This window comes from Sciurus carolinensis, chromosome 8 (genome assembly GCF_902686445.1).
Source record: "Sciurus carolinensis chromosome 8, mSciCar1.2, whole genome shotgun sequence".
Lineage (NCBI taxonomy): Eukaryota > Metazoa > Chordata > Mammalia > Rodentia > Sciuridae > Sciurus > Sciurus carolinensis.
In genome coordinates, this window is record NC_062220.1 from 146,592,022 (window position 1) to 146,616,278 (window position 24,257).

Here is a 24,257-nt window from a genome sequence, read left to right on the forward strand (position 1 = left end):
GCCGCTCTAAGCGTTCCTGGCCTCACTACCAGGACAGAAGCAAATGCCCCTCTGCCCCCGGGAAGTCTCTGGGTGCCCTGAGCAGCTGCCCCGGCCCACTCCACCCTTCCTCCTGCCTCAGCCAACACAAGGCAAACCCACTCCCAACATCTCCTCCCTCAGCACCCAGGGGACCAGCCTTGGCCTTGCCCACACCAGCCATTCCCTTCTCGGGGGCGGGGCGGGCGGGACAGGGTGGAGGGCAGGTGCGGGGAGCCAGGCCTACCACGGTGGGCCGCTTCACCAGGTGCTCCAGCTTGGTGTGGCTGAACTCCAGGCTGATGACATTGTACAGCTTGTCCCGCTGGGCCTCAGGTGTCTCATAGTAGCGCACGAACTGGGACATGCTCATCTCGGTCCCCTTCTGGGTGTTCACGTCCATCACATCCACCAGCCGCCGGCTCCCTGGGGGCACAATCCATGTGCTGGTCCCTCCTGTCCGCACAGGCTCCACGACCCACTGGAAGCCCCCGCCCGCAAAGCAACACCTGCTCTTCCTCCAGGGTTCCTGCTCTCCTGGCCTCTGCGCCACGTCCACTCAATGCCCCCGTTTTCCCGACCCGACCTCTCTCCACCCTGCCTGCCTCCCTCCACCTGAGACTGCTTTCTAAGGTGTCCTCAAAGGCTTCCTAAAGGGGCTGTAGACCACCCCTTCCACTGAGCCCATACTGTGGCCAGGGTGAGCTTTCCAATCAGTGCCACTGGTTAACGACCCTAGAGGCACTCTCCACCCTTTGCGACACTCTGTTTGCCCGTTTGTGAAATGGGAACAACTGTCTCCAGAACTTCAGTCACAAGGGGAGGAATGACTAGGGGAGAGAAGGACTCTGAAAGGGGAGACAACACAGACTGCCAAGTTCAGGGCGACTTATTAAGAAGGCTGGCACTCCCGCGTGTCACAGGCAAAATGAGTATTATGACCGCCAGGGGAACTCATCATCTCATCTGGACAGACTCCAGCTCCCCAACAGCTCAGTGACAAACGCATGGTCCATGGACACTTAGAAATACCGAACAAAACAAAACAAAACGTGGGCTGGGTACAGAGAACCCATGCCTGGACTGTGATCCCAACAAACTGGGAGAGTAAGGCAGAAGAATCACAAGTTCATGGTCATCCCAGGCAACTCAGCAAGACTCTGTCTCAAAAAAGAAAATAAAAAGAGTGGTCCCAGGTTCAATCCCCAGAGCCAGGGGGCAGAAAAAGAAGAGAGAAAGAAACGAAATGAAACAGGTGACCCCTTATTCACCTGCGGTGAAACTTGAGGGGTTCGTCACTAGGGGTCAGCAAATGACAGCCCCCCAGGGCCAATCCAGCCCGATGCCTAGTAAAGCTCACAAGCTAAGAATGCTTTTTTGTTGTTGTTGTTGTTTTTATTATTGTAAACAAATGGGATACATGTTGTTTCTCTGTTTGTACATGGCGTAAAGGCATACCATTTGTGTAATCACAAATTTACATAGGGTAATGTTGTTTGATTCATTCTGTTATTTTTTTCCCCTTCCCCCCCAACCCCTCCCACCCCTCTTTTCCCTCTATACAGTCCTTCCTTCCTCCATTCTTGCCCCCCTCCCTAACCCTAACTCTAACCCTAACACTAACCCCTCCCACCCCCCATTATGTGTCATCATCCACTTATTAGCGATATCATTCGTCCATTGGTTTTTTGAGATTGGCTTATCTCACTTAGCATGATATTCTCCAGTTTCATCCATTTGCCTGCAAATGCCATAATTTTGTCATTCTTTACGGAAGAATGCTTTTTTTAAAATTTTTAAATGCAATGGTAGAAATCAAATAGTATTTCTTGATGTGAAAATTGTATGAAATTCTAATTCTCAGATGCACATATAAAACTGGCTTGGTGCCCAGCCATGTTCCTCGGCTTCCATATTGTCTAGGGCCACCTGCATGTTCCAGGAGTGGCACTGAGTAGTGGTCACCAGAAGTGCATGGCCTGCAAAGTCCGAAATGCTTCCTCTTTGGCTCCTTACAGAGAAAAGTTTGCCACTTCTTCAACTAGACAAAACTCTCAATGAACTTGGATGCTGATATAGGTTAACAGTCTCATCCCCTATCCCCACCCGAAAAAAAAGAACGATCTCATCCTGTTCACTGCTACATGCCCAGCTCTGGGCTCGGAACCTGCCCTATAACAGGCCCTGGGTCAATATTTGTTGAATAAATAAACAGCACCATTCACACAGTAGGAACTAAGTCATAAAATTAACCTCTTAAGTGTGTAGCAGAACTTAGACGTTCCTGCCTTTGAGTTCAAGGTCTAATTTTCGTAACCACCCTGGAAGCTATATTAGATTGACCCTACCTTACAAAGGGGGAAACCAAGGCCCAGAGATGATAACCAGCTACCGTTCCCTGGAAGACGCTCTTTGTGCCGTCACATGCACACTCACTGGGTGCTCCAGCATGACCCCGCCCTCTACAGAGCTCTCAAGGCCACGGCTCTTCGAGGCAGAACTTCAGTTATGCCCATTTGATGGATGAGAAATTGAAGCTCAGACAACTAACTAGATGTAGAAAGTCCAGTTAGTGAGGGATAGCTGATACATGAAGCCAATTCGATCAAACACCAGAGCCCAGGCTCTTAGCCTTCATCCTGCGATAAACACTGCACACTCTGATCACATGGTGAAACACAACAAAACAAAAAGAACCCCAGACTTCAGTGGTCACGGTGCCAGCCTACAGATCCTGGGAAGCAGATCCAAAAACCAGCTTTGTTTTTGCATCTGGAGGGTGTGGATCCACCAGGGGGCATCCCTGGCCTTTGCTGGAAATTCTGGCTGTGATCTTGGCAGTGTGCTGGTGCTTCCTTAACTGAAACAGGTGGCTCCATTCAGGTTTTCTGGGAGGCCCGCCTGGCAGACAAACCTGCTGCTTGAGCCCCCAAGGTCTCCCCCTTCTCTGACCAACCTCCCATCTCTGCCCACCTGTCAGTCCTAACCTTGCTCAAGGTCAAATTCAAGAAGGTTGCTGGGGAGGTAAGAGCTGGAATAAAGGTCCTAAAATCACAGGCTCAACACTGTGTGGTGGTGCACATCTGTAACCCTAGCAACTGGGGAGGCTGAGGCAGAAGGATCACAAGTTCGAGGCCAGCCTCAGTCACTTAGTGAGCACCTTAGTCAGTTAGTAAGACCCTGTCTCAGAATAAAAAATAAAAATACTAAGGATGTGACTCAGTGGTTAAGCAACCCGGGGTCTAATCCCCAGTACCGAGAAATAAAATAAGATGAAATAAAATCATAGCCCCAGAGTTTCCTCCAAGTCAGCATGGAAGGCCAGAACTCAGCTGCCTGTGCCAGCACCACACTAAGATTTGTGAATTCAAATCCCAGCTGGACTTCCAACTCTGCCTTCGACCACTAGGCTTCTCTGAGCGTAAGTTTCCCTGCTTGCAATACAAAAATAATAGCCATCACAGGGGATGATGTCCTGAGACGTAAATGATTTAATGCACATAAAATACGAGAAGTGCCTGCAGGGAGGTGGTATTACCCAGTCAGTCCATTTCATTTATAATTAGTCATCCCTCAGTATCTGAGAGGGAAGAGTTTCAGGAACCCCCAAAGACACCAAAATCCAAGAACACTCAAGTCCCTTATAGAAAGTGACACGATATTTGCATATTAGGTATGTCCTTGCTCCCATATACATTAAATCATATTCCTATAATACCTAATACAATGTAAATGCTGTGTACATTTGTTGATATACCACACTATTCAGGGAATAATGACTACAGAAATTCTGTACATGTTCAGTAGGGACCCATCTTTTTTCCCCAAATATATTCAATCCATGGTGGGTTGAATCTTCAGATGCAGAACAAACAGGTGATGAGGATCAACTACACAGGTGGAGAAATTGGGGTGATGTGAAGTTTATAACTGCTAGGTTATAAATTTATATATATCATATATATATTTATAACTGCTAGATGCCACTGATCACACCTGTAATTCCAATACCTTTGGAGGCTGAGGCAGGAGAATTGCAAGTTTGAGGCCAGTGTGAGCAACTTAAGAGAGACATGCCTCAAAATAAAATATAGAAAAAAGGGACTGGGGATATAACTCAGTGGTAGTGTGTCCCTGGGTTCAATTCTGGAATCAAAATATATATATATATATATTTATTACTAAACTGTCTTTGGTAGAAGATTAGGCTGTCAGGAATGCTTATGAATATATAGTAACATGGTGATGATGGTTACATGGTGAAATATGCTATTATTATCTAAAAATAAAAAAGATCTCGAGGCCAGCCTCAGCAATGTAGAGAGGTCCTAAGCAACTTAGTGAGAGTTCTCAAAATAAAAAACAAGGACTGGGGATATGGCTCAGTTGTTGGAGTGCTTGCTTTGCACGCACGAGGTCCTAGGTTCAATCCCTAGTACCAAAAAAAAAAAAAAAAATTGAAATAAATAAATAAAAAGGGCTGGAGATGTAAGGCAGCGATTGAGCACTTACTTAGTGGGCACAAAACCTTATGTTCAACCCCCAGAAGGACAAGAGGGAATGAAGTACTGACACATGCTGAAACACAGACAAGCCTCAGAAACATTATGCAAAGTCAAAGGCAGACTCAAAAAGCCGCAAGCTGTATGACAGCACGCATGTAAAATGTCAAGAACAGGGAAATCCACAGAGATAGAAAGCGGTAGGAGCCAGGTGTGGCAGTGCAGGCAGCTCAGGAGGCTGATACAGGAGGATTGCAAGTTCAAAGCCAGCCTCAGCAACTCAGTGAGGCCCTGTCTCTAAATAAAATACAAAAAAGGGCTGCGAATATGGCTCAGTGGCTAAGCACTTCTGGGTTCAATCCTGGGAAAGGGAGGGAGGGAAGGCAGGAATGAAGGAAGGAAGGAAGGAAGGGAGTGGAGGAAAGCAGCTGCTTAATGGGCCCAGGATGTTCGGAATGCCACTGAATTGTTCAGTTTAAAATGGTTAATTTTTACTTCATGTGAGTTCCCTAAATTACTTTTTAATACAGAAATTTAAAACATTATTTTAAATTCCATAAAATCCCTCCACTCTGACAAGAAGAAGAACTTCATGTCTTCCAGTCTCTTTCTCCCGATCTGTGTCTGAGCTGTGGATCTCTCCCTTCTCAGGGCTCAAGAACTGGGGTGGCCACTGACTGTCCCAGCTGATCTCTCCAAGGAAACTTCACCCAGACCCCAGGCGTGTACTTGGGTTCTATTCTTCAAATTTTAACCTGTAGCTTGGGAACATGTCCCAGTGGCAAACGCTGGGCCAGGAAATGAGAAACATAATCAAGGAATGGAAGAATCTAACAGTAGCCCCCAAAATATATGTAAACCCAGAACCTGTAATAGGACCGTATTTGGAAAAAGGGTCCATGCAGCCAGGCATGGTGGTGCACACCTAATCCCAGTGCCTTAGGAGGCTGAGGCAGAAGGATCGCGAGTTCTAAGCCAGCCTCAGCAAAAGTGAGGTGCTAAGAAACTCAGTGAGCCCCTACAAAATAGGGCTGGGGATATGGCTGAGTGGTCAAGTATCCCTAAATTCAATCCCTGGTACCACCACCCCCCCCCAAAAAAAAAAAAAAAACAAGGGTCCAGGCAAATATAACTGAGGTAAGGATCATGCCAGATTCAAGGGAGGCCCTAAATCCAATGACTAGTGTCCATTATAGGAAGAACAGACACGCAGAGAGAAGGCCATGTGAAGACAGAAAGAGACTGGAATGACGTGTCTCTGTGCCAAGGAATTCTGGGGTCACCAAAAGCTGGAAGGGGAAAGAGAGCCGCCAGAGGGAACCAAAACTGCCAACTTCTTACTCTGGACTTATGGCCTCCAAAAACCAAGCAAGAATAAATTTCTGTTGCTTGAAGCCTCCCAGTCTGTGACCCTGTTATGGCAGCCCGAGGAATAGAATACAAGGTTAGTAGTCCCCTCCAGAACAAGGAAGACCTCACGGGAACTCCCAAGGAATGGTAAGATTTCTTAACTTCAATGGCAGGTATTACTTCATAATTGTTCTGCAAAGTCTTCCACATACGTCATCGATTTTGCATTCCTGCAGACCCCACAGTGCCATACAGCCCTGAGAAGGAGAGAGCCAGACCCCTAACAGTGAAGGAGTCAAAGCTTCAGCTATTTCAGGTTCCTCACTCCACAGGATAAGATCTTTAGACAAGGTACCTCAGTTTCCTTGTCAGCAACGTGAAGAAAAGATCACCTACCTAAAAAAAATTTGTAAAAAAATAACTTAAAGAGTAATATATATTCAGGTTGTTAATGCTGGAATCAAATGAACGGCCTTTCAGGGAACCAAGTGGCATCTTGCTGCACAGAGGCTCCAGATCTGTGCCCAGAACGCGCCTTCCTGTCTCTACCAAGCCACAACAAGACTGCGTGGACCCCTTTCTTCGCTTCGAGGACAATTCTGACTCACCCACCTGGTTCCCAAACTTGCACAAATAAATATAATTAAGAAAACCAATACCCAATAAATATGAGATTTTGACCATTCTGCAATGGTAGATCATTTTCAATGTTATTGTCAAGTTGGGATTATATACAATTATATATAATGCCAATTTATATACCCAAATCAAAGAAGACTACAATAAGATTTCAAAAAATAGGCCAGACACAGTGGCACACACCTGATCCCAGACATTTGGGAGGCTAAGGCAGCCCAAATCTAGTTCTAAAATAAGCTTCCTAAAGCAATGTAAATTTATCAGTTTTACTAATGTATAATATATATGTATATATACACTATATATATATATATATATTCATGTCATTACATAATGACATAATGCATGTAACAAGTATATATGAATATATCATATGCAATATTGATATAGAATATATTTGTTATATATACATGCATTCAGAATTAAATGTCATATATCTAGTTGTTCATGATTAATACAAAGCAATGTACAAATAACTGATATCTTAAGACACATACGGGGCTGGGGCATGGCTCAATGGCTTAAGGGTTGACCCAGGCTGAGCATGCTCAAGGCCCTTGGTTTGATCCAAAAAAAAAAAAAAAAAAAACCTAACACCTTTTTTACAGCACATATATATTCACATGCAATTGTGAGTCAAATTTAGATAAAATGTGCTTTCAAATAAATGTATACCTTGTGTACCTTGTGACACTTGTCCTTTATGAGATACTTTAAGACTTATATACTATGACTTAATTCCAGGTATATTCCCTTCCACGTGCACACAAATATAAATCCACAAGTTATTATTTTCAATCTCAGTCCAAACGTAGACCAAAAAAAAATAATAATAATCCAAGATTCATCAGACACTCAAATATCTGATAAATCCAAGAATAAATGACAAATTGTATTTTGTGAAAAAAGGACACAGCCTAATAATCAGTTTGGGCCTCAGGTGTAGCTCAGTAGTACAGCACTTGCCTAGTACACATGAGCCCCAGCACGGCAAAATATAAAAATAAAAGGTTTAGTAGTATCATTTAGTTACAACGATGTAGTCATTTACAAAATTGCATGTAACTACCCTCAAAATGTTACTTATTTTTAATGTGTCAAGGTTACAAAAAATAATAATAATAAAATAAAACTCGCATGGATTAAGAATGCTTCAGTTGGGCTGGGGTTGTGGCTCAGTGGTAAAGTGCTTGTCTCATGCGTGGGGCACTGGGTTCAATTCTCAGCACCATGAATAAATAAAATAAAGACATTGTGTCTATCTACAATGAAAAAAAGTAAAAAAAAAAAAAAAAAAGAATGCTTCAGTAATAATAACAACAACAACAAAGAAAACAACCAAACAAAAAACAAAACTAAAAATTAAAATAGAAAGAAAAACACAGTTGTGAATTTTAGTGAAAGGACCCATATAAAATGCTAGATGTTTCAATCCCTGGCACCAAAAAATAAATTAATTAACTTAAAGTAATTGATAAATAAATGTTGAACACAAAGAAGGCACTAGGGGGAAATCGGCTTCCCCTTCCCGGGCCAACCCCAATTATTCTGCTAATGTGTCTCTGGCTACTCAGGCACCTCCAGAGGTCCTGGGAGTAGAATGGCCATGCCCCAAAATGACACATCCAAGTCCAAACACCTGACACCTGGGCATGTGACCCTGTTTGAAAACAGGATCATTACAGAAGTCAGGAAACCAAAATGAAGTCATGCTGGATTAGGTGGGCCCGAAACCAGCAACTGTCGTCCCTATGAGACAAGGGAACTTTGTACACGGACACACAGAAGGAAGACAGTCACGTGAGGAGAAGGCCGAGACTGGAGGGATGCAGACACCAGCAAGGGACACGGGAGGAGCCAGCAGCTACCAGAAGCTGAGGGAGGCAGGTCCTCCCCAGGACCCTTCAAGACACCTTGATTTCAGACTTTTAGGCTCCAGAACCATGAGAAGATAACTTCTGTGGTCTTTTGTTATTGTTCTTGTGGTTTGTTTGTTTGTTTTGGGTTCTGAGGATTGAATTCAGGGACACTTGACCACTGGCTTTACCACTGAGCGAAATCCCTGGCCCTTTTCTTATTTTGAGACAGTTGCTTAGGGCCTTGCTAAGTTGCTGAGGCTGGCTTTGAACTTGCAATCCTCCTGCCTCAGCCTCCTGAGCTGCTGGGATTATAGGCAAGTGCCATGGGGCCCAGCACACTTGTGTGGTCTTAAGCCGCCCAGTGTGTACTGTTACCGCAGCCTAGGAAACCAATAAAACAGCTGATGAAGGAATTACTGGGAAAGTCTTACAAGCCTCCATAAATGTCAAATATTCAGGCAGGAAAGAGTTATGCCACTATTCACCTCCCTCAGGAGCCTAGCAAGCTGCAACCGGGCAGACACTCCACATATCCAAACTGCAAAGTACACCTAGTAGATTCACAAAGAGAAAAACACAGTCCCATAGATGACATCATAACATTTTGCCCTCAACGTGTGCTTGCTGTTGTCTGGTGGAGCTGGAGGTTGAACTTAGGGCCTCACACATGCTAGGCAAGACTCTACCACTGAGCCACACCCCCAACATGCCTGTCTGTCTGTCTGTCTGTCCCTCTCCCTTTCTCTCAGGGACTGAACCCAGGGGCATTCCATTTGCCTAGCACAATTAGTCCTGAGTTCCATCCCTAACACCAGGGCTATGTCCCTAGCCCTTTTTACTTTTTGTGAAATCTAAATTGCGATCCTCCTCTTGAGCTGCTGGGATTACAGATGTGAACACTTTAACTCTGCTATTCAATAAATTTTTCTTGTCTCTTGTTTCTTGTCTTTCTCTCCTACCATTCTATAAGTACTGTGAGTTGTATCTGGCTAGCTCATTCCTCTATTCCAGATTTCTAGACAGGAGCCTCGCACGTACTAGGAGCTCAGTAAGTATTTGATGAATGAATCAATGCATGTTGTTATTGACTCTTATGTCCTGCCTGGTGTAGGACACATGTCTTCACATGTAAATTACAGATGACCTGAAGAAATGGCCTGAGGACCTGTGGGTGGCTGTGTGTAGCCCTGCCTGTGGCAAGGAAGACAAACCCCGCCACTACTGCTGAGAAAATACACAGCAGTTCTGAGCAGCCAGGAGCCCCAGCTCTGGAAGCACGTGAGTAAACACAGGACAGACACCATTTTACTCTTGGGGGCACTAACCAGTCCCCCAGGTCCTCCATTGCAATCCTGGTCTCCCATGCTCCCTCCCTGCCCTCTGCTCCTCTGTAGCTTTCCACTGTCACAGAGGCCACTGGGAACCAAAGCTGGAAGATTCATCCCCAGGCCCAGGTCCCCAGCTGACCCCACCTCTCAGCCTGCCCCGCCCGCTGGTGAAAGAGGAGTCTGGACTTGGAGTGGCTGAACTCAGTCACATTCCTGCCTCAGACGCGGGCAGAGCTGTGGGGAGCAGCTGGGACAGAATGACAGCATTAGGAGCAGAAGGCTGGGACACTTTGTTCTAAGAATAGCTTCCTTAGTGTGCTGGGAGTTCGGTCCAGCTCCCCAGGTGTCCCGGAAGTCACAATCTGTGGGAGGGGTCAGGGTGGGGGTCGAGGGAGGGAGAAAGGAAGAGGCGTCTGGGTGCTCTGGGTCCCATGGACCACCCCGGCCCCAGGGAAACGATGGCAGCACTGCAGGTCCCAGCCCTGGCAGGCAGCGGGAAATGCAGGCCCCGCGGCAGCTGCCTGCAGAGGCAGGTGATTTGGGTAGAAGCAACTGTGCATTTGGGAGTCTCCTCTGGGGTAAGGGCCAACTTTAGCCCAAAGAGCAGACATGGGGAAGTTTCTCTCCACAGACAGATCCCAGCCAATGAATGACAAAGAGTGACAGAATCAGACCATCACCACGGTGCAGCTGCTGAGGAACGAATGGCGCTAGACACAGAGCATCAAAGGCTGCTCACATCAGAGAGAATGAGGCCCGACATTTCGAGCCTCCTAATGGAAGAACAGAACACCAACAATGAAGCAGTCCTGCTAGACGTGAATGAATGAGAGAAAGACAGAGGCCTTGAACCGGGCTTTCCTTCCTTCTTTCTTTCTTTCTTTATTTTTTTTTTTTCTTTTTTGGTGGTGCAAGGCATTGGGCATGCGTGGTAATGCCCTACCACTGAGCTGTACCCTAAGAGGGACCATCACATGCAACTATCAACTCACAGGAATGTCAGAGGATAGAAGGGCATGTTACACAACTCTACAGGATGCCACCAGAGACTTCGAACACTTAACGGTTCAAAGTAGTCACCTTATTAATATTTCTGATTCATATGACTATCAGAAAAAAAAGAAAAAAGAAAAGGGTTGGAGCTGTTGCTCAGTGGCAGAGGTCTTGCCTAGCATGGGTGAGGCACTACTGGGTTTGATCCTTAGCACAGCTTAAAAAAAAAAACATAAAATAAAGGCATATTGTCCATCTACAACAACAACAACAACAAAAGTTGGGCAAGGTAGCACACACCTATATAATCCCAGAGGCTGAGAGGCTGAGGCAGGAGGATTGCAAGTTCCAGGCAATTCAGTGAGACCCTGTCTCAAAATAAAACATGAAAAAGGGGCTGGGGATGTAGCTCAGTGGTTAAGTAAGTGCTCCTGGGTTCAATTCCTGGTATCGAAACAAAAGAAGTAGTATTTTAAAAGATTAGGGGTGATCTTAGTAATGTGCTTATTTCTTAAAATTCCTTCTCATTTAGAATTGTAAACTGAAAAGCACGCAATGGTGTAATGTCTGGATAAGCTTCTAACACTGCAGGTAAGGAGGAAGTAGACGTAACTGCGATGGGGCAGGATGGACCATGGAGGATCAGGTACCAGGCCCAGGTGATGGGTACATCGGAGTTCATGATACTTTGTCTACTCTTGTGTGTTATTTTAAATTCTCAGGCTGAGGAGCTAGCTCAGTGGTACAGCATTTGCCTGCCACGTACAAGGTTCTGTGTTCCATCCCTAAGCTCTGGGGGAAAAAAAGGAAAATTCTGCAATAGAAAATTTTCATTTTTTTTTAAACTCCAGTTCTGCTACTTACTAGACCTGGCTTAAAGAACTCACAAATTCTTTCTAGAATTAAAAGAACTTTATTTATAAAAAGGGTCATAATGTTAAGCACCTAACACAGCAACTGGCACAGGTTAGGGTCTGTAATATACTTAGCCACCTAGGAAGTCTGGGCCTATGGGAAGTTCTGAAAACAGGGGAGGTGCCCCAGGTTGACCAAAAGGGAAAGGGGGCTCTTTCTCCCCTTATGTGAACTTCCTGGCACCCCGATTTTAACACGAGTCACCAACCCCACCAGGGCCCCTTCATTCCCCTGTGAAGAACCAGGCTGGAGGCAGGAGTGCCTAACCTCTTCCCATAATCGAGGCCCACAGGAGGCCACGGATTGCACCAAGGCTGCCTACAAGGAGGGCACCCGGGCCAGTGCCAAGAGCCCTAGACTGAGTTCTAGGCTCAGCAACCTGAAAGACCCCTTTCTAGGCTTCAGTTGGCTCCTGTGTAAAGGCAGGAAGAAGCCTTTATACTTATTTTTTTCCCTTTGCCAAAGAACTATTTCTTCAAACAGAAGCTTTGCCAAAAGTCAAATTCATAAATGACAACAAGTCGTTCAGGATGGAGCAGAAGGCAGCGACCTCGGAATTCAGACCAGGTTCCCGGGACTTCCCTGACAGTCACTGGGTGGTTTTTAGGTCCTTTCTCAGGGCTGACATACTGACTGTTGGTCCAGTTCCTGAATACTCACTTCCTTTCCCGTCAGTGTTAACTGGAGGAAATTTGGGCCAGGTCTTTCAGCAAGAGGCTCAGCACCAGGAGGAGGAGGTAAGTGCCCCAAAGGGACAAAAGGGACAGATTGCTGGGGTGGGAGAAGTCACCCCTGGAGCAGGTGACAGGGAAAAGCTGCCCGTTGGAACCAGTAAAGGATCCACAATACTGGAACTCTTGGGCCCTGAAATCAATGTGTTCCTGGGGGAAATGTTCCACCTGCAAGCAAAGCTGGGAGTTCCTAAGTAGGCCAGCAGCTTCCCTGTTCCTTCTCCCTCTGCCCCATCCCTCCCTCGCTCCCTCCAGGTCTCACAGTGCACACATGCAACAGACTCCAGCTACAGAAATTAATCCAGGGCCCTGTGGCCCGTGCTCTGAAGCCATCTGTCGGCTCCAAGAGCCAAGGACGCAGAGCCAGAGGACACTGCTCAAAGTCACCTTGAAGGCTAACAGGAAGCATACACAAGCACTGACCCCAAACTCCCCCTCAAACCTGCTTCTTCAGAAAGGTCACAGAGCTGTTCCCCTCTGCAGTCCTGGAATGCCATTTGTCACTCCCAGGCTTCTGATCTGGTTTTACGTCCTGCTCCTTGGGAGTAGCTCCACGACCATCTAACACTAGCAGCATGTGTTGGGGGAATAACTGGCTCCGGGTTCAAATCCACCTCAACCCTACTGTTTCTGGCAATGAGGCCTTGGGTATGTCCCTGAACCTCTCTGGGCCTCAGTCTCCTCTGTAAAGCAGAGATACAAGACCCAACACCATTATTGAAAGTCCTTAGTAAACTTGATAGCAGGGGTTCTCTTGAAGACCCTGTTCCAAACTGAGAGTTCAAGAACACAGGAAAGGAGAAGCAATGAGATCAGGAGTCACTGCACAACAAAGGACAAGCCTCCCCAGTCAAGAGCTCAGTTTCCTCATTATGAAAGGAGAGAACGGGTGCCAACGCGCTCGAGTGTTCCTAGGCCCTGCAGTTTTCAGGTTCCCCACCTCGACACCTGTTTGCTTTTGTTGTTGTTTTTGTTTTCTCAGAACTGGGAGTTGAACATAGGGGCTCTATACCATGAGCCCCAGCCCCAGCCCTTTCTATTTATATTTTATTTGAGACAGAGTCTCACTAAGTTGCCAAGGCTGGCCTTGAACTTGCGAGCCTCCTGTAGCTGGGACTATGAGCATGTGCCATCATGACTAGCATCTCAGCACCTTTTTAAATGACCCCAGACTGATCTCTGTGGCAAAACCCTGACCATCACAGGGGCTCAGGGGACACAAATGTAGACTGACAAATCTGAGTAAACCCAACCAAGCAAGAAAATCTACAAAGTTACCCAAGACAACAAACAGCAAGGGAAACCTGGATGAGGAGAGAATGAGAGCCAGCCACAGTGCCGCGCACAAGGTAAGATGGCCGGTGCTGCGGCCAGTCAGATCCGGAACACACTCACTACCTACATGACCACGGTCAAGACACCCTGAGCCTCAGGGTTTGTTTCTGGTGCTTTTGTGGTAATGGGCACCAAAGCCCCAGGACTCATGAATGCTAGGCAAGCACTCTACCACCAAGCTATATCCCCTGGCCCTGAGCCTCGGTTCTGATATCTATAAAATGGGAAACGGGTTGGGCATACCTCAGTGATAGAGAGCTTGTCCTAGGTTCAATTCCCAGCACCACCCAAAACAAACAAACAAAAACCAAGAAAAACTAAAGCAAAAAAAAAAAAAAAAATACCATTTTACCTTCTAAAAGGTTAACTTCAGTGACCTTTAGTACATATATGTATGCATATACATACATATATAACTCATATTGACCAACACAAAGGGTTTAAAATATCCCTTCAACACTGAATTTCCTTGGCGTCTTTGTCAATTTTCAACTTGCCATAAATTTATTTTTGAACACACTATTCTGTTCCATTGATCTGTAGTCTGTCCTTAAGTCAATACCACATGTTCTGATTACTGTGGCTTTATGTATAAGTTTAAAGTCTGTTTTTTTTTTTTTTTTTTGCCTACTTCAAGTCTTTTGCAGGTCCATGTAATGCATGATCCCAAAGTTGATTTCAGGATCAATGTGTCAATTTCTATCAAAAAAGAAAAAAAGGGCTTGCTGAGGTTTTGATTAGGATTGTTCAATTTACAGACCAATTTGAAGAAATTAAAACTTGACAATATGTTAAAAAAAAAAAGAGGGCTGGGGAGATAGCTCAGCTGGTAGAGTGCTTGCCTCGAAAGCACAAGGCCCTGAGTTCGATCCCCAGTACCAAAAAAAAAAAAAAAAAAAAAAAAAAAAAAAAAAAAAAAAAAAAAGAAAAGAAAAGAAAGACTAAGGGAGGAGGATCACAAGTTCAAGGCCAGTCTCAGCAACTCAAGGAGACCCTGTCTTGAAATAAAAAAAAAAAAAAAAAAACAAGGGCTGGGGAATGTAGCTAGGTGGAAAGTGCCCCTGAGGATCCAATCCCCAGTACTTAAAAAAAAAAAAAAAAGTCAGAGTGGCACCGGCTTCAGGATAGGCAGATGGATAAATGGAACAAATTAGAGCATCCAGAAACAGCCCCACAAATGCAGCCACCTGATACAGGAGAAAAGAGCACTCCAGTGCCAGGGGAGAGGGTATCCCTTTCAGTAATGGTGCTGGGTCAACTGGATATCCATATGGGGAGGAAAAAAGAATCCTGACTCCCATCTCCTACCAAACATGAAAATCAATTCCAGATGAACTACGGATTTCAATGTGAGGGTTCAGGGCTGGGGATGTAACTCAGTAACAGAGCACTTGCCTATCATGCGTGAGGCTCTGGGTTCAATCCCAGCATCACATTAATAAAAAAGTGAGGGTTCAAACAATAAAGCTTTTTGAGAAAAATATGTGAACATCTTTTTGACCTTGGAGTAAGCAAATTTTTCAGAAGAACTAAAGGACAAAGCAAAGCTAAGTAGTATCTGTTAAAATTAAGAACTTTGAGCTGGATGTGATGGCATACCCCTATGACCCCAGCGACTCTGAGGCTGAGACAGGAGGATCAAAAGTTCAAAGCCAGCCTCTGCAATTTAGGAAGGCCCAAAGCAACTTAGTGAGACCCTGTCTCAAAATAAAAAGAACTGGAAATGTTGCTCAGAGGCAAGGTGCTACTGGGTTAAATTGCTAATACCCTAATACCCCCTTCCCCACAAGAAAGAACTTCTTTGGGGCACATGCTCCTGTATCCCAGTTTACTTGGGAGGCTGAGGCAGGAGGATTACTTGAGCCCAGGAGCCCAGGGTCAGTCTAGGCAACATAGTAAGAACCTGTCTCAAAAAGGAGAATTTTCCAGCGACTCAGGAGGTTGAGGCAGAAGGATTGTGAGTTCAAAGCTGACCGTGGCAACTTAGCAAGGCACTTAGCAACTCAGCAAGATTCTCTCTAAATAAAATACAAAAAAGGGCTGGGAATGTGGCTCAGTGGTTAAGCATCCCTGGGTACAATCGCTGGTACCAAAAAGAGAGAAAGAGAGAGAATTTTAGGAAGCTGGGTTATAGTTCAATTTTTAGGAGGCTGGGGTAAGGCCCTGGGCTCAATCACCAGCAGCACAAAAATAATAAACAATAAATAATAGCTAACAGCCAGGCATGGTAGCACATGCCTGTAATGCCAGCAATTCAGGGGCCTGAAGCAGAAGATTCCAAATTCAAAGCCAGCCTCTGCAAACATGTAAGACCCTCAGCAAAGTATGGAGAACCTGTCTCAAAACAAAAAATAAAGAGGTCTGTGGGTATGGGTGTAGCTCAGCAGTAGAGTACCCCTCGGTTCAATCCCCAGCACAAAAAAAGAAAGAAAGAATGTTAAAAGACAGCCCATAAAATTAGAGAAGATTCTTTAATATACATATCTAGTAAAAAATTCATATCCAGAATACATAAAAAATCCTAATGATAAGGGCTAAATCCTGTCTTCCCCCAAAATTCACATGTTGAAGTTCTAACCTAAGGGAGTCAGGAATAGGCAAAAATTTCTTAAATAAGACAAAAAAATCTGAATGGACTTGCGGAGTGCAGTGGTACACGCCTGTAATCACTGCAGTTTGTTGGGGGAACAGGGCTGAGGCAAGAAGATCGCAGGTCCAAGGCCAGTATCAGCAATTTAGCAAGACCCTATCCCTAAACAAAAATAAAAAGCTCAGCAGTAGAATGCTCAGGGGTCAATCCCCAGAACTGCAAAAGAAACAAAAAAGGAACCAAGAAAAGTTACATTGTCTCTGTTAAGAATTAAAATTAAGGGCTGGGCTATAGCTCAGAGGCAGAGCACTTGCCTAGCATGTATGAGGCCCTGGGTTCCATCCTCAGCACCAAATAAAAATAAACAAATAAAGGCATGCTGTCCATACACAACTACAAAAACAGTAAAAAAAAAAAAAAGGAATTAAAATTAAGTGCCAGGTCAGGCAAAATGGTGAGTGTCTGTAATGCCAGCATCTCAGGCACCTGAGGCAGGAGGATCATAGGTTCAAAACCAGCCTCAGCAACTTAGTGAGGCCCTAAGCAACTTAGCAAGACCCTGCCTCAAAAAAAAAAAAAAAAAAAATTAAAAAGAGCTGGGGATGGGGCTCAGTGGTTAAGTGTCCCTGGGTTCAATCCCTGGTACCAAAAAAAAAAAAAAAAAGAAAAAGAAAAAGAAATTGTGCCAGGTCCAAGATTACTTTCAAATTACCCAGGAGAACCTCAGAATATAACTGTGTTTGAGAATAGGGTCACTGAAGAGGTGATTAAGTGCTGGGCCTGTAATTCCAGCAGCTCAGGAGCCTGAGACAGGAGAATCGAGAGTTCAAAGACAGTCAGCAATTTATCAAGACCCTGAGCAACTCAGAGAGACCCTGTCTCTAACAAAATACAAAATGGGGCTGGGGATGTGGCTCAGTGGTCAAGTGCCCCTGGTTCAATTCCTGGTACAAAAAAAAAAAAAGAGAGATAATTAAGTGAAAATGAAATATTTCAGGGCAGGCCCTCATCCAAAATGACTGGAGTCCTAAGAAGAAGAGGAGATGAAGACAAAGATACATGTAGAGGAAAAACCATGTGAAGCAGGAATAAAATGGTCAACAAGAGGCCAAGAAGAGAGGCCTGAAAGAAACCCAACCTGCTAATATCTTGATCTCAGACTTTTCAGGCTCCCAAACTGTGAGAAAATGAATTTCTGCTATTAAAGGCCTCCCAGTCTATGATACATTGTTATGGCAACTCTAGCAAATAAATGTACCTTCTAATCAATAAGAGCCTACTGGGCTGGGGTTGTGGCTCAGGGGTAGAGTGCCTGCCTGGCATGTGTGAGGCACTGGGTTTGATTCTTAGCACCACATAAATAAGTAAAAGCACCGTATCCATCTACAACTAAAAAATAATAAGAGAGGGCTGGGGAGATAGCTCAGTTGGTAGAGTGCTTGCCTTGCAAGCACAAGGCCCTGGGTTCAATCCCCAGCACCGCAAAAAAATAAAATAAAATAAAATAATAAGCGCCTACTCCAGGCATAGGAGGCATGCACCTATAATCCCAGTTACTCAGGAGGCCAAGGCAGGAGGAACACAAGTTCAAGGCCAGTCTATGCAATTTAGGGAGAGCCTATCTTGAATAAAAGGGGCTGGGGGTGTAGTTCAGTGGACAGCACTTGCCTAGCATGCCTGAGGCCCTGAGTTCAATTCCTAGGATCAAAAAAATAGTAATAAAACATAAAATATAAAATAGTATTTATTTAAAATAATGGGGGAAAGGCTTGATCAAACATTTCACAAAAGAGCACAGCCAAAGAGCCATTAAACATATGAAGTGGAGTTCAATTACATCAGTCATTAGTGAAATGCAAAAAAACACAGTGATACAACTCTACACCCACCAGCTGGGGAGCACAGCTAAAATAAGAATATCGGCACTAATTCCTTAGGATGATTATTTGACAGTATCAGCGAAAACTGAACATACGTACACACTCTATGCCTAATGGTAGTTCATGCGTATGTTCACTAAAATCATGTTTTACAATCCTCTCAGCAACACTCTACATATAGCCTTAAACTGGCAGCTACCCAGGTGCCCATCAATAGTAGAATGAATAAATCGTAAAATATTCACATAATGGAGAACTACACAGCAATAACAATATCAACACCCAGACACAACAAATAATGTAGGTGAATCTCATAAGGGCAAGGTTGATTGCCAGGTGCACACCTGTAATCCCAGACTCCAGAGGCTGAGGTGGGAGCATGGCAAATTCAAGGCTAGCCATAGCAATTCAGCAACGCTCTTGAGCAATTTAGCAAGACCCTATCTCAAAATAAACAGGGCTGACGATGTGACTCAGTAGTGAAGCCCTTGGGTTCAATCCCCAGTACCAAAAAAAAGCAAAGTGGACAAAGTTGAGTGACAAGAAGCCAAAAGCAAAAGAGGGCATACAGGATGATTCCACCAAACATAAAGCAGGAAAACGGCAGAACTCACTCCTGCCCTAGGGGGACAGAGGAGGGGAGGGGTCAGATGAGGCCGAAGGCGGATTCTGGTGTGCTGGCTACCCTGTTGTGTTGGCTTAAAATGACTCCAGCGGCCAGGCGTGGTGGTACATGCCTACAGTCCCAGCTGCTCAGGAGGCGAAAAAGTTTGAGCCAGTCAGGGCAACTTAGCAAGACCCTATCTCAAAATTAAGAAAAAAAAAATTTTTTTTAAAGGGCTAGGGATGTAGCTCATTGTAAAGCACTTGCCTACTGTGGGCAAAGCCCTGGGTTCAATCTCTAATACTGAAAAAAGAAAAAAATTAACACCTATCTATACATACATTTTACTTTAAGTGTTTTTTGGGTTTTTTTTTTTTTTTTTTTTTAATGTAATGTTATGGAAAGGGAAACTATTTTTTGTTTTTTTTGTTTTTTTCCTTGTGTTACTAGAGATTGAACTCAGGGCCCCAAGCTGAACTCTATCTCCAGCCCCCTTTTAAATTTTATTTTGAGACAAGTTCCCAATAAAATGCCCAGGATGGCCTTAAACTTGCCCTCCTCCTCCCTGAGCAGAGTCTACAGCCCACACTGTGGCCTGAACAGCTAGCCAAGCACCTTTCTCACACAGCCACCTGGCTGGGCCAGCCTTCCCACACTGCCCTCCTGAGCAGAACTCCTGGTTTATGTTAGGGACACTTCTGTCACCCAGAAACCCTGGAGAACTGTTGCTTCCCCAACTCAGTTGGCCTGGTTCTGCTGGGGCTGACCTAGGCCCCAGCACAAGCTGTGGGGTTGTGCTAAGTCTATCAGCGCCAAGCCAGACACACTGCATGGAAGTCTCTGGGTCGGGGAAGGAGGACCTGAGCGGGGATGATGTTAACCTGGAGCCACTGGCTCTAGCTTTTTGCCCACATGGGGCGAAACCTGCCTGAAACCAAAAGAGTCAGAAAGAGGAAGCAAAGCAGGACTCAGGAAAAGACAGGCAACCTCCTGGAATCATCTTGGAGCACCTAAGTCTAGTTGTGCCTGTAGATTACGCACTGGACTTACGTAAGTCAATAAATTCCGTTTTGCTTAGGTCAGCTTGAGTTACATTTGTCACTTCTGTCAAATGTGCCTATCACCACTCTCCAGAAGCCTGCGTACACTCAGATGGAAGTGGACACTTGACACCCCACACTGGCTGCAGCCAGGGGCACCCCTCACAGCATCAGAGCGCACCACGCCTGCCCAAAGCACTTACGATTTATCGTGTATTTGATCATGACAGATGCCAAGAGAGATGGAGCTGGCTTACTGTTCCTGCTTTCTGTGCCCTCCTACAAAATAGCACTGACAAGGATGTTGGAACCATCTAACTGGATCCTTCTGTATCCTCCATGATAAGAATGAGGCTCAAGGGAAGAAGAGATAGGCTGGACACATCCAGAGTAAAACAAAAACCTCAAAAGCCTTGAGAAGCTGTCCAAAGGGCCAGGTGAGGAACGTTATTTGAGAAATCTTGCCGGGTGCACTGGCACACATCTGTAATTCCAGTGACCTGGGAAATTGAGGCAGAAGGTTGAGACAGAAGATTCATAAGACATTGGTGCAAAATAAAAAAGGGTTGGGGAGGTAGCTCAGTGCAAGAGCAACCCTGGGTTCCATCCCCAGTATAGAAAAAAAAAAAAAAAAGCTGCTATTACTGAAGTTGTGAAGAAGCCTCAACCCCAGATTTGAGAACTTGGCTTTAATACTTGCTCATACACATTATAATAATAACAATAGGGCCTTATCGGGCATAATGCTAAGAATTCATTCATTTTCTTATAATCCTTCTTCAAAGTAGATTCTGTTATTAGCTCCATTATCAGAGGAAGAAACTAAGAGCTAGTCAAATTAGCTTCCCCAAATCACTCGGTTAAGTAGCAAAGGTGGCCTCAAAGCAAGGTTGTCACACAACAAAGGCTGGGCTGAGCTGGATGGCACCAGTTCAAGTTCCTGTACACAGAGCTGATTTAAAGGGTGCATGGGGGCTGGGGCTGGGGCTCAGGGGCGGAACGCTCGCCTAGCACACGTGAGGTCCCAGGTTCGATCCTCAGCACCACATGAAAATAAATAAAGGTACTGCGCCCACCCACAAAAAAATAAATAATAAATAAGGGGCACACTGTCCCATCTTCTGCCCTTGATGGAATAGTTTGTCCCCTTCAGCTCTGATGTTCACTTCTTCAGCATATCTAGAAATCCAGTTTTAAGAAAAAATAAAAATTGCCAGGTATGGTGGCACATGCCTGTAATCCCAGTGATGTGGGAGACTGAGGCAGGAGGATTTCAAGTTTGAGGCCAGTCTCAGCAACTAAGCAAGACCTCATCTCAAAAATTCATTGTTCTATTTATTTATTTATTTTTGGTGCCAGGGATTAAACCCAGAGGTGTTAACCACTGAGCAACATCCCCAGCCCTTTTTATTATTTACTTTAAGACAGGGTCTCACTAAGTTGTTGAAGGCCTTGCTAAATTGCAGAGGCTGTCCTGGAATTTGGGACCTTCCTGCCTCAGCCTCCGGAGCTGCTGGGATTATAGGCGTATACCACTGCACTCAACAACAACAAAAAAATTTAAAAAATGGCTGGGGATGTAGCTCAGTGGGTAGAGCATCCCTAGAGTCAATCCACAGTTTGGGGGCTTGGGGGGCAGACAATAATAAGTGTTGGTGAGGATGAGGAAAAACGAAAACCCTCATACATAGCTGATGAGAGTGTACAATGGCAGAGCTGCTGTGCGAAGCCGGGCTGATAGTTCCTCAGGAAGCCTAACACTGTCACCATATGTTATGGTTTCCATGTACCACAGAAGTTCCTTGGTGCAGCAGTATTGGGAGGTGGGACACAGTGGAAAATGTTTGGGTCATGGGAGTGAAGTCCTCAAGATTGGATTAAAGCTTTTCACATGGGACTGGATTAGTTACTATGATAGAGGTAAAGTAGTATGATGCTCTCACTAGAAGCCAAGCAGATGCCAATACCATGCTCCTGAACTTCCCAGCCTCTAGTACCATGAACCAAAACAAACCTCTCTTCTTTATAAATTATCCAGTCTCGGGTATTCTGTTACAGCAACAGAAAATGGACTAAACCACCACATGACCCAGTAATTCCACTCCTTAGTACTATAGAGAATTAAGAGAAATGAAAATGTAAGTTTACATAAAACCTTTTATATGAATATTCCTTGCATTATTCATAACTTCCCAAAATGGAAACAACCAAAATGTGTATCAGTGCATGAGTAGATCAACAGAACATGGTCAATCCATACAATGGATGTACTGAATACACCCCTAATGTGTTAGATATGTTATAACACACGCTTAGCATGTGTTAAGGTGCTGGGTGCAATCCCTAGTACCAAAAAAAAAAAAAAAAAAAGGAACGAAGCACTGATTCATGCTGGGTGAAAGCACCCAGTTACAAAAGATCAGTATTATTTGATTCCAGCTGGGCTTGTTGACACACACCTATGATCCCAATCACACCAGAGGCTGAGGCAAGAGAAGCACAAGTTCTAGGCCAGCCTGGGCAACTTAGCAAGACCCTGTCTCAAAATAAAAATAAAAGGGCTGGCTGAGGATGAAGCTCAGTTGTAGAGCAACTGAGTCAAACCCAAATTCCCTCCTGGGCCTATAAGACCCTAATGACCTAGCCCTGCAACTTCCACCATCTCTCCCATTACTTTCCCCTCACTCTCTCAGGTCCTCCACACACTGAGCTTATCCTCACCTCCTGGCATTTGCACTTGCTCATCTCTCAACCTAGAATATTCTAGAATGTTCTTTTGGGGGGGGGGGGGGGTGGGGATATAGCTTGGTGGTAGAGTGCTTGCCTACCAAGTGGGAGACCTTGGGTTCAATCCCTAAAACTGCCAAAGGAAAAGGAAAAAAAAAAAAAAAAGACCTTGGATGTTGGGATGTGTAGAATGCTTGCTTAGCACCCAGGAGGCCCTGGGTTTTGATCTCCAGACCTGCCCCACCCCACTAAAAAAGTGCCTTTGAATGTTCTTTCCCAAGGCTGATTCTTGTCAGTCAGGTTTTTGTCCAAATGCCCCCCAGCCACTCAGAGGCTCTTCCCAACTACCTTGCCTAAAATAAGCCCCACCATGCTCCGTCACATTAAGGGTGGCAATAGCTCTTATCACACTGGAAAAGATAGGCAGTTTACTTTTTTGTTGCCTGTTGCCGTAACCAAAAGGGCAGGAACCATAGCTGTCATATTCAAGGTCCACCACATTGGCAAGGAAAGATTTTCCAGAAAGAATGGATTTAATGGAAGACTTCTTTTAAGATCTGAAATGCCACCTGCTGCCTAATCCAGAGTTCAGAGCACCAAGTCTTCAGCCACACTCTGCAGGTGCCCAGGGAGTTAACAGGCATTTGCTGAGCCTGGTGTGGCTTACAAGCTCCGCCCTAGGCTTGTCTAGAACCCTGAAGAAGCAGGAGGACTAATCCCTCCCCTGGAAAGAGCCTGAAAGTCTTTAGGGGTCACAAAGCACCCAGTGTTTACCCAGTAACTCACAAACAAACGCAAAACAGAGATCTAAGATTGCAATGCTGACACCCAAGCTGGAGGCTAGGGTCCAAATCAGCCTCATAAAAGCATGTAATGGCAAACACACTCTGATCCAGGGCTCCTTAGGACTTTGCAACCTGACCTGTCCTCCACAATGAGAGGGTTGCAAGCTCCCGCCTGCCCCTGCCCCCTCCCAAGAGGAGTTTCTTTTTAGAGGCAGTTAAAAGTCTAAGTGGGCAGGTGGTAGTGAAGGCCTCTCCCTTTTCCCTTCTGTTGCCTAGTTCAGCATCTCTGAGTCACGCACACAGCCAGCAACTCACCCACTAGGAGTTTGACGTCTCGGACTGTGAAATCAGGGTCTGGCATCCTAGAGAAAGAGAAGCACAGACATTGGTGAGAAGCCAGAAACAACAGAGCCAGACTCTACCCTGCCCAGGTTGAAGCCATTTTTCCAAGAGGGGTCCTTGCTCTCTGTTTGGAATCCAAAATAAGATAACCTGGATAGAGGGCAGCAGATCAGGCAGTATCTCAAAGGAGGGTCACTCAGAAACCATGGTGCCCCCTCTCTCCACCCCTAAAAGCACATCAAACCTGAACCTCAGCCAGCACTGTGCCCGCCTATAATACCAGTGACTCGGGAGGCTGAGGCAGGAGGATCACAAGTTCAAAGCCAGCCTCAGCAAATTAGTGAGACCCTAAACCACTTAGTGAGACCCTGTCTCAAAATAAAAAAGGGCTGGGGATGTTTCTCAGTGGTTAAGCACTCCTGGATTCAATCCGTGGTGTCCAAAAACAAAAACAAAAACAAAGAAGCAAAAAACCCTGAAGCTCCACAGAGGATAGGACATCTACATTCGCCCAACCCTCACTGCTGCAGAAGACTCAAGTGTGGGGTCAAGGGCCAAACACCTGCTGTCTTTTAGGGGCAGGCGGCCCTCTCTGTACCTCTTTTCTCCCTCTAAAAAT

The 24,257-nt window shown here is 45.2% G+C and overlaps 1 protein-coding gene across 9 annotated transcripts in view; it reads right to left on the reverse strand.

The window, feature by feature from the left end:
* The window catches only part of Kdm2b (lysine demethylase 2B), a 115,566-nt gene that overhangs the window by 86,054 nt on the left and 5,255 nt on the right, over positions 1 to 24,257 (reverse strand). For all 9 annotated transcript variants that reach the window (XM_047561163.1, XM_047561165.1, XM_047561167.1 and 6 more), the window contains 2 exons: positions 23,612 to 23,658; positions 266 to 444 (listed from right to left, as the gene is read on the reverse strand). In XM_047561163.1, coding sequence (XP_047417119.1) covers positions 266 to 444; positions 23,612 to 23,658 — 226 coding nt within the window. The remainder of the gene's footprint in view (positions 1 to 265; positions 445 to 23,611; positions 23,659 to 24,257) is intronic.